The 11,027-nt window shown below is 34.5% G+C and overlaps 1 protein-coding gene across 1 annotated transcript; it reads right to left on the bottom strand.

Moving 5' to 3' along the window:
• Positions 1–383: 383 nt before the first annotated feature.
• On the bottom strand, positions 384–10,158 carry FGB (fibrinogen beta chain). The gene is made up of 9 exons (XM_070757251.1): positions 10,026–10,158; positions 9,822–9,839; positions 8,065–8,277; positions 6,920–7,103; positions 4,849–5,076; positions 3,258–3,371; positions 2,533–2,655; positions 816–1,101; positions 384–646 (listed from the first exon to the last, which is right to left on the bottom strand). The coding sequence occupies exons 1-9, from the start codon at positions 10,122–10,124 to the stop codon at positions 418–420; spliced, it is 1,494 nt and encodes a 497-aa protein (XP_070613352.1). The 5' UTR covers positions 10,125–10,158; the 3' UTR covers positions 384–417.
• Between the last annotated feature and the right edge of the window lie 869 nt (positions 10,159–11,027).

Raw genomic sequence — 11,027 nt, 5'->3', positions numbered from 1 at the left:
TTAAACAGATGGTATAATCATGTTTGCATACTAAGAAGGGAGCTAGAAGGAAAGCATCTTGTCCATAGAACTTGGCTTATTAAGCATTTTCAACAAAATGTGTGACAAAACCTCACTACCTATGAATCTACTTTTCAGTGGATAAGCTAATGTGGAGATTAGATTAAAATATTTATTTAGCAAAATGTTGGTTTCAGCACGGCCCCTCTGTTACATCACAAATAACATTGTTTTAATCGGTTGGGAGATTCCTTTCCAGCATAGTCTTTCCATTTTTATCAAAATGCTTTTAAAAAAATCACTAAGGAAGAATTGTTTTATTGTTCTTCACTGCTTTTATGCAAAGTAAAAGTTGAGTATCATGAAACAGATGGGAACTCAGACACTTGCAATTATTTATTTAAATAATAGTTGTTACTAGGACTGGGAAATTGGCCTCAGCTTCAGGCTGATTTCTTTGAGTGAATACCAGGATCCTTTCCAATTCATCCATACAACTCCATCATCTGTTCCATGTTTTGCCATATCTGGGGTATAATGTCCACCCCAGTAGTATCTACCATTTGGATTGGCTGAATGACAACGATTATACCACCAGCCACCGCCATCTTCTTTAGAGCATTGTTTTTTGGGATCTGGGTTTATCCTGTGAATTAATTGCACAAAACAGACTTTCTTAAATCCCAAACAAAGTATATGAAATATTGCTTTAACATAGTTTTTATACATAAGACAGCACATCAGAAACAGCTGTATTTTACTTAGATAAAGTTACTTATTTTAATCAATTTATGAATGAAAAAGCATATACTTACCATCCATCATTGTCTCTATCAAAAGTGCTGAAGAACATGCCATTATGGATTGTCATTGTTCTGTTTTCACCAAATAGTTGTGAAGCTCCTTCTAAAAGTGCATTTCCAGCTGTGCCCCTGTAGTTATTAACAGAGAGCTGGTATTTGCTGTTTTCGTTCTGAATACTGAAGCCTGTATAGTGAGCCGTAACTTTATTGCCATCCCAATCTTCCAGCTCAATTAGAAGTTCAGTAGGTCCCAGTTTGCTAATCTGGTTGATTTTGTCGTTTCCAAGCCAATATTCACCTATGACACACAAAAAAAACCTGAAGCTCTTTTCACCAAGTTTTAAGCAGTGTCTTCAACTAGTCAAGATGTTATATCATAATAACTGAACCAAAGTAATTCTGGATATATGAAAAATATGATTTACCATATTTTTCTGACTATAAGATGCACCGGTGTATAAGACACACCAAGATTTTGAAGAAGTGAGGGGAAAAAGTTTTTGTCCTCTCTGGCCATGGGAGCACTCTGCAGGCCTCTCAAACTCTCTGGGTGCCCCATTTTTTGCAAAAATTGGACCATTTTCCACCCACTTTTGCAAAATATGGGGCACGGAGAGGTTTTGGGAGGCCTGCTGAGTGCTTTTGATGGCTGGGAGAAAGCAAAAATGCCTCAATTTTTGTGAAAAATGATGCATATTTGATCCACTTTTCATAAAAATGAAGGTATTTTTGCCTTCCCTAGCTTCCAGAAGCACTCTCTAGGCCTCCCAAACCCTCTGGCACATCATTTTTGTGAACAAAAGGGCCCATTCTTTGCAAAAATGGGATGCAGGAGCAGGGCTATAGGAGGCCAAAAATGGCTGTATTCTGTGTATAAGATGCACCAACATTTCCACCCTCTTTTTCAGGGGGAGAAAGGTGTGTCTTATACTCAGAAAAATACAATCTGTATCCAGACAAGGAAAAGTGGCTGGTACCATAGTAAAAAAAAATAAATTATAATATAGAAATTGAAATTGAACACTTTTAAAAATAGTTAACAAATAGTGATCACAAAAATCATGGAGATGCAAGTAACTGGACTAAATGCAAGTAAATTAGATTCACAAAATAAATTTGACTTGAAACTGGTAGATTCGGTGAAGGAAACTAAAAGAGATATGGACATTATAGACAAATTTCAAGCTTGCTCTCTTTTACAACAGCAGAATAGTGACTGAGTTGGTTTTCTCTAAGAAGATTGAAATAGATAGGGAATGGATTTATCATAATTAACTCAAAAACAACTTCAGTTGGACTTTTGGAAGAAGATAGATCAACTTTAAATAGTTCAACAATAGAATGGAATGGAACTATTATATTTCACCAGACAATAATTGATTAAGAAACAATTATGGATATTTGAGTCAGAATTGGGATTACTTCGGATAAATTAAAGTTCAATGCTGTGGCAAATTTTCTATGAATTGAATAAAGTAATAGTTTATTACAGAGGGTTTTGAAATTTTAACCTTATTTTTTGTATGTTTATTTGCTGTTTGTGTTATTTTACTGCATTTTTATTGTTTTGTTTGTCTTTTGCTTTGCTTGCGTCTATGAACATGTTTTTCTTTTCTTTTCTTTTGAGCTTTGTAATTTAACTTTTGAATAATTTTTTTAAAAAATCATTATATTTTATAGCAACTGTTAACTATGTATTGGTACACACTGCTGGAAAATAGATTCTTACCTGGGGTGTCACAGTAGTTCTTTCCACCACTGTGAGCAATATTTCCAAATCCTTTTTTATATGCATCCCATTTTCTTCCAAAGCCAACACTTCCATCTTGGCGGTTTTGAATTAGAAGCCAACCTGTTCAAAATGGTAACAATTGTAGAATGCATTATATAGTTCATTTTCTTGAAATATTTCCATAAATGGAGGATGGGGAAGAGACAAGATGCCCTTTGTAGAGTTCCCACTCTGAATGGACTCCCCCTTGTTATCACTGTTACGCTTAGCCAATCATGTCCCTATGTTCAGTCTATTGCCTAAAAAAAAAAAGATCCCAGCATTTGGAAGCTGATTTTCTTGTTTTTTGGTGTTATACATAGAGTACTTGAAGAAGCAAGTGAATATTATAAATTGGCGGATCCATCATGTGAAACCATTTTGATTAAGAATACTAGCTTAACCCTGTCCTTATAAAGTGGTGGGTTTCTACCAGTTCAGCCTGGTTCAAGCGAACTGGTAGCAGTGGTGGCAGGAGGCTCTGCCCAGCCATCTGGATGTCATCATGGACGTTCTGCGCATGTCCTCCTGGTTCCTGAAACCCATCACTGGTCCCAATGTTCCCTTTTATTCGTAACTATTATATTCATAATCATGTTTGTACATTTCATGTATTCACAATCATGTTTATAATTTTATTTGTAACCTTATATATGCTTGACAAAATAAATAAAATAAATTACCTCCATTGTCTGTGGTCATATCACAATATACTTTGAATGGTTTAAAGAAAGGATCAGGCTGAACAAGGTACAACTCAGACGTTTCACCTCCTTTTCTATATATATCTTCACACTCTGAAAACAGAAATCCATTATCTATATAGTTTAGTGAGCAACAAAATGTGCGGAACAGAGAAATATGTAAACTACAGAAATCTACAACATAATTAAAATTGCAGCGGAAGGTTTAATGATTTAATCTTCAGTAAACACCTATCATAGAATTTTCAAATGTCTGGCTTCTTTCTTATCCAAATCAATGTCCATTAGTCATATCTATGATTCTTCTGCTGTTTTGAATATGACAATGAGTTTATGGAGTCAAGCTTTTCTGTTGTGTTGTTGAAAAGTCTAACTTCAAACAATGTCTGAATTCAAGCCTTACCTGTGCAGATAAGCCCATGAAATGCAAAGAATAAAGAGATATTTTTAAAATATGTGCTATCAACTTAAAGTCCAAGAATTCTCACATACGGTTGAGAAATAAGAGGAAGGAAACCAACTATTATTCTTACTATAGTCTAGAAAGGGTAACTTGTATGGCTATAAATGCAGCATTTCTTGACCTAATTTCAAATTTCAAACGAAAGAAAGGAGGAGGCTGTCAAAGAATAAAGGTAGGCCATCCACACTTCGTTGTTAGTTGCAAAGTCATGTCCGACCTATTGCAACCTCATGGACAACGTTACTTCAGGCCTTCCTGTCCTCTACCATCCTCTGGAGTCACCATTTAAGCTCATGCCTACTGCTTCAGGAACTCCATCCAGCCACCTCATTCTCTGTCATCCCCTTCTTCTTTTGTCCTGAATCTTTCCCAGCATTAGACTCTTCTCCACTGAGTCCTTCCTTCTAATTAGGTGGCCAAAGTATTTAGCTTCATCTTCAGGATCTGGCCTTCTAAAGAGCAGTCAGGCTTCATTTCTTCTAGGGCTGACCGGTTTGGTCGCCTTGCAGTCCAAGGGACTCGCTGGAGTTTTTTCCAGCACCATACTTCAAAAGCCTCAATTCTTTGACGCTCAGCCTTTCTTATGGTCCAACTTTCATAGCCATATATATAACTCTAGTGTCATACATCACATATCTCACATCTAACATCTCACATCTGGCATTATCTTTTCTTCCTTTCGTATATCTTCTCCTCTATTTTTATATCTTTTCTTCTATCCTTTTCTTTATATATATTACTATATGTCTATTCTCTTCAATGTGTATTGTGTATTGGACTAACTAACTAACTAACTAAATAAATAAATGTAGTCCTTGAAGATTTTCATTTACACTTCAGAACTGCCAATAACCTCTTACAAGGGCCACGAGGGATAGCATCAGAATCTAGGAATTTTGGATTCAAAAGGTGCATCAGTGTTACGTCGTGCAATGAACCAGGACAAATGTTGGTAGTTGAAAGAGGTACAATACTGCCACAAAGCAATGGGCAATGTTCATCTTTGCAAGAGACAGAAATGATGTCTCCATGATTGCAGCAGTCTAAGCTATCGAAGAATCTGTCCCATTTCTAAGAGCAAAGCAAGTGGGAGAAATGAAACATTACCTGCGCCGCTCACAACTGGCACATTGCAAGAAACTGTACAAGAGGTTTGGCACTCAGACAACTGTGCGGAAATAGCATTTTCTAGTTTTTGTAACTTTTTCTTCAGAGTTTCCAGAACTGAACGAAGAAGTCGTAAATTGGATGGAATACTGTTATCTAATTTCTCTTTGATGAAAGTATAGTGTTCCTCAAGTTGTCTGTTGTATTGGGAAATTAAATTCTGATTATCTGGAGATAAAAAGAAAAGAATGTGAAGAGGTGGCAAGCTTTTTAAAAAGAACAACAAAATACATTAACCAGGTATTATGAGTTTCCATTTCATTCTAATTCCTTTATTAAGCTTATTTCTAGACTCTAAAGCTCCAGGATAAAAGTGTCACGCTGAGGATTGACAGCCTCCAAAGACATTAAGAAACATCCAGTAGTTAGATAGTTAACTCTGTTTATTAATGTAGCTCTTCCCTCTCTATGATGTAACGGTGCTTTGCTCACTTCCTCCTCCTAGCAGGAAGAGACGAAGACGCCATACTTCTGGTCTTTTGTCTTTTAGAGATGTAGACGTATTTTCAGCCTCTCCAGGCTAAACTTATTTTTTATACTTTTCTAATAAAAAGTTTGATTCATTTTAACATGAACACTTGTGCTTTAATTTCCATTGACCTCCGGAAGACCTTACTTCAGTTCTAGCGAACTGAGTACTCTGCTGGTAAGATTTTCTGATCCAACAAAAAGAACATAGTCCTCCCAATCTATGTAAATTTCTATAAACAAGTGCACTATATGCAACATAAATAATTACAGTTCTGCAGTTTTATAAATTGGAGTTTTATAAACCAGGCCAAAAACTTTCTTCCCCTTTTCCTCTTAGACAAAGATCACAGATGATTAAGGGACATATCTGCTTAATGAATCCAGTACTTGGCTGGTATTATTATATTAATTTAAGTAGTTTTCACTTAAATTAATGTTTCATTTCTTCTAGATTATTCTAGGTCTCGTCATTCTCAGAAAGAATGGTTAATGATTAAAAAATGAAAGAAAATGTTTGTCAAAAGTATTTAATAGCCCAGGGTTGGGAATCACAGATTGGGAACCAAGTGATGTGACAAATTTGGCATACTGATATGCATTGGCAAATTTCACAACCAGATTTTCAATCAAAGATATGCATGCAAGACTATCTAAAAGATTTCAAGTAAAGTATGGATAGGAATGCAACAGCTCCAATTTTGTTAGTTTAATAGAACTGACTTTTAAATAAATACAAGATTATATTATAAAATTGTTGTTTGTGACCTAACGTACAACTATAAAGAAAATGCAACACTGATTAAAATCAATTGTTATATATATTATAGCAAACACATAGAAACTAGAGAAACCATATAAGCTTTATTTACTAAGTATAAATCACTTAGCTTTTTGGCTTAGACCATACGTCTATGGAGATTCTCAGTCAATAAAATTTCAATGAAATTCTTTTCAAAAGGCAACTGGGCTCTTTCTTGAGGTTTTTTTCATTGAAGACATTTTGCTTCTCATCCAGGACGCTTCTTCAGTTCTGTATATCCAAGCAAAATGTTTTCAAGGAAAAACAAAGTGCAGCTGCCTTTTGAAAAATAGCAATAGCAATCGCACTTAAATTTATATACAGTAGTGCTTCACAGTTCTTTACAGACCTCTCTAAGTGGTTTATAGAGTCAGCATATTGCCCCCAACAGTCTGAGTCTTTATTTTACCATCCTTGGAAGGATGGAAGACTGAGTCAACCTTGAGCCTAAGTCAACCTTGAACCTGGTGAGATTCAAACTGCCAAATTGCAGGTAGCTGGCAGTCAGCAGAAGTAGCTGTAGTACCGCATTCTAACCACTGCCCCACCATGGCCCTTGGTACATCTTTGGGACTTAAAGTACGTGATTTAAGCATACTTGATTCAAGAGTACTTATTTTGTAGAATGTATTTGCCTTTTCATATTGCTTGCTAGTCCTCATCTTTTTTAAACAAACAAAACTTTCATGATGGAAACAAGGCAGTTTTGCCTACATAATAATTTACTCTTTGACACATTACCCGTATATTGTTTCTGCCTTTTGGCTAAACGTTCATCCAATAAATGGGCATAATTATTGATTGTTGTGGAGGACTGTTCTAGATTGTGTACTTTGTCTGATAGATCCTTAATAGTTGGCTTCACTGTGCTTTCTTGCTTCAATAGTTCAGTTCTCAGTTCACAACCTGTTGGACATAATACACCCTTAAAAAGAATAACAAATTCAGTAGGTTAATTCAAAAGTAGAAATGATAAAATAACTTTTAAAAAGGGCAAACACTAACTATGGGACAGCTCTTCTTATGATCATTAAACCATTAAACCATATATTCAAGATGGCTTAATTCTTTTCTATTTTGCTATGAGCCTTATAAAAATGTCTCCTCTTAAGTAATATTTTCCAAGTAATAATACTTATGATATGTAGAGTAATTTTGTAGAGCCTATGGATCTAGTAAGACTAAGAGTGCTATTCATGGCGATTTGCAGAAATATGGAAGCCTTTTTGTCATGGTGCCATCAAAGGTACCTGGAAGGAGCCCTAAAAAGATGTAAATGAATCAAACTCAGATATCTGGTCTTGCCCATTCCTTCTTCAAGCAGAGTTACAGGAAATGAGCCCAACGATATTCTGAATTTGGTGCCTTATGGAGTCCTATGAGAAAGGACATGTTGACATATCTGCCACCGATTTAATCAAATCAGGCAAATAATGAAAGAGAAGATATATTCAAACAATTATAATTGTAATGACCTAACTTGTGTGTTTTAAAACAATCTTCCTAGGAATCAATTTGTGTGGTGTGTGTGCAGTAAAGGGCCACCCAAATTTTTACTACCACACTGTGGGCGTGGCTTATGCAGGACGCCCTGCATTTTCTTTCAACATCTTTCAGTGTAAATTGGGTGCTCTGGAGTGGAGCTCCATTTTTGCTACCCCACTGCGTTCCCCCCAGTCCGGGCAGCAGCCCACCCCTGTATGTGTGTGTGTGTGTGTGTTCTATTTGAAACGGTTAATCGTCCACAGCAAATGGCCACATAATGGATTTGCACATAAACATTCCATTCAAGAAAAGGCGCAATAAAGGAAACTTTAATGAAAGCAACATATTATTTAGACTTAAATATTCTAGCCCAACTTTACCTCAGTACAATTAATACCTACCAGTTCTTCTGCCAAGTGTTTGCAGCCTCCATTATCAGGGTAAACGATTGGGCCTGGCTTTGCACCAGTCACAGGTTTTTTGGTTGGACGAGCTCGATATCTCACACCACCAACAGGAGGGAGAGGTGCTGGCCTGAGAGTTGGAAGCGGCTCCCGTTTCTTGTTTAAAGGCCTGTGACCTCGTGCATCCACAGCCTCGCCTTTATTGTCCGTCTATTTAGCGTCAAGGAAAAATATTGTTATACATTGCAACCAGTCAGAACTTTCAAGATGAGAAATTTTCTAGCAAAAAAACACAGAAAATTCCACTCTCAAAAAAAGTGATGCAAACTCATATGGTTGATCTGAAACTACATGGATGAGAAGATTCTTAGCATATGATTAGAAGAGGAAAATAACAGGTGAAAGCATGACCTCCTTCTGCTTAATACTGTCAAATACTGTATTACCCCCTTTATACATATTTATTGGGTAAAAGAAGGTGCTAGATAACTTAATCCTAAAAGTATCATTACTGGGAGCTAAAAAAGAAGAAAGGAAGAAAAAAACTGGAAGACTCCTAGTAGTAATTCAGATTTCCACACTCCAGTTATGGAAGTCTATCTTAACTAAATAAATGGCCAAAGAATAAATCACCAAGACTAGCCAAATGAATTTAAAAAAAAAAATCCACATATGCAGAAAGGAAAAAGAAACAAAGCTAAAGGATATAAAAATAAGTTTAAAGTAGCTAGAAAAAGTTTTATGACATAAAGATCTTAAGCGTTATATCCACTTCAGGAATAACACAGTTGTGTGGGTGTAGGCTATGAAGCTGGATATAAGAAATCAAAAGTTCCAAAATCATGGAAGAGCTTGGTATTATTCCCAAAATTTCTCACACAACCTTTTTATACAGCAAAAGATAAATTTGAAAAGAAAATGGAAAGCCATCAAAACACAGTGACTGAAGAACTTGAAGCCCTATGGCTACAAATATGAAGAGAAACAGGCTTTACTTTGTTATATTAGATATATGTGTACATGTATATATACATATATATATGTATGTATGTATGTATGTATATACTGTATATATAAGTTATATAGATTATCACTAATTAGAATGTTATTCATATATTTTGTATAACATTTTTCTGGTAAATAAGTAATCCAATACCATATTTCATCCCATAAAGTTTTTAAAATTAATTTACAAATGTCTATTAAGCATAATAAAATATTTAATATTGTTTTTAGACTAATATTGAATTTTTTTAAAATATAATTTTCTGTTTTGTTTTTTGTAAAATTCTTTAAAAATAATATTGAATTTTTTTTATTTCTGAAAGGTTTAGTAATTACCTGCTCAGGCAATAGGCTTTTGTTTAATATATCTTTAGTATGCATTATCAGACAAATGATTCTATACTCCACCCACTTAACTCTAGGAATGAAGAATACTTTTGCATTATTTTTTTACATTCTTTTAAAAATCATAACCACTAAGGATACTGTAAATGAATGTCTATAAAATCAGCTGGTTTCCTTATACCTATCACATTTCATTCCTATTAACAATAACATTTTCTTTCTAATTTAAACTTTTCAGACATGTTCGACTTTTCTGTATATATTTTTTTTCTGCATTCATTAAGGCATTCGATAGGGCATTATTAACACATTATCAGAATTCTGTCTACCATAGAAACAAGCATAAAGCAGTATATGCTATATATTTTAACTGTTAATTATTATTTTTTTAAAAAAAATCTTACCTGTGTTGCATCAGGTACCTGTAGAGAAAAAAGGAGAAAATGAAGAGACAGAAAAATTGAAAATATGTACTTGGATGGGCAAAAGTGCAGCACATTTTTCTTAGATTAGGTTGAAAATCAAACTTTTGTTTCTATAAATCAGAAATGTTTTAATCTAAATGAAATAGAAAACATGCTACCATATAAAAGAAGTAATATTCTAACCTCATCTTCATCATAGTCTGCAGTTTCATCAGATTTAACTAGAGCAACAGAAAGAAGAAAGAGCAATAGTAGTTTCATGATACTGAGCTGCTTGAACATCTTTGCAGTATTTTTCCCAAATTAGGGAAAGCAAATTTAAGCTCCTATATAAGTGAGGGGTACTAAATGATTCCTGATAGGTCCAACTGTCATTCCAATTGTTAATAGTTAACCTTATTATGCTTGGACAAGTCACTAATTGAGCAATATTTTTTTGCTACACACAAGCTTAAGCACAGAAACAATGAGTTCTGCTCATTTACAGAAATCAAATGGAGGTGATTCAAAATGATAAGTATTCAGTGGGGCTTAAGCACAACTCATTTCTTTGAATTTGGGTTATATTCCCTGACCAGTAGCAATTTTTTCAGTTATTGTAGTTTAGAGATGTTTCCTTATAGTATAATGACACTTCAAACTGAACCACATCACCATTTTGTAAAAAACAAAATTTGCCTGTCAATTACAAGTCTTATTATAAAATTGAGCTTTAAGGTTTGCATAAAGAAAAACTATTAAAAATGTAAATTTATTCCCTACATTAAAAACTGCATTTCAATGAAACTTGTGTTGTGTTTGGGGATTCGCACTGTGTTTTTCCCTAATTAAATCAGATATCTGTTATTGACATAGTGGATACATTAAAAAACACTGCACAAAAGAAATAGTAACCCTTATAGAGAGAGGAAAGTGACAAAAAGACAACAACAAACAAACAGAACTCAGGTTGCGTCAAAAATAAGGATGGAAGAACTTAAGGTCTGGATTTATGATATGGTATCAACATATTGCTGTAGGTATTCTGTGATTGATCTTTGAGAAAATAAAATTTTGATGACTATATTATTTTATCATACATGCAGGTTTATTGTAGTGTTACCTGCTCAATTATTGGTTAAGAAGGGTGACTATATACATAAATTATGAAAAGATTCTGCAACTAAAATACCTGAAAATCATCCG

This window comes from Erythrolamprus reginae, chromosome 7 (assembly GCF_031021105.1).
Source record: "Erythrolamprus reginae isolate rEryReg1 chromosome 7, rEryReg1.hap1, whole genome shotgun sequence".
Lineage (NCBI taxonomy): Eukaryota > Metazoa > Chordata > Lepidosauria > Squamata > Dipsadidae > Erythrolamprus > Erythrolamprus reginae.
The sequence above is the reverse complement of the archived record's forward strand: the minus strand, read 5'-3'. Positions and strand labels throughout refer to the sequence as shown.

What these genes read in the sequence shown, in the direction of transcription:
- FGB (XM_070757251.1), bottom strand. Translation starts at nt 10,124, where the DNA reads ATGTTCAAGCAGCTCAGTATCATGAAACTACTATTGCTCTTTCTTCTT. An exon ending in AACACTTGGCAGAAGAACTG is followed by an intron (nt 7,104 to 8,064) that starts GTAGGTATTAAT and finishes ATTCTTTTTAAG; the next exon opens with GGTGTATTATGTCCAACAGG. An exon ending in GATAGAGACAATGATGGATG is followed by an intron (nt 647 to 815) that starts GTAAGTATATGC and finishes ATTAATTCACAG; the next exon opens with GATAAACCCAGATCCCAAAA.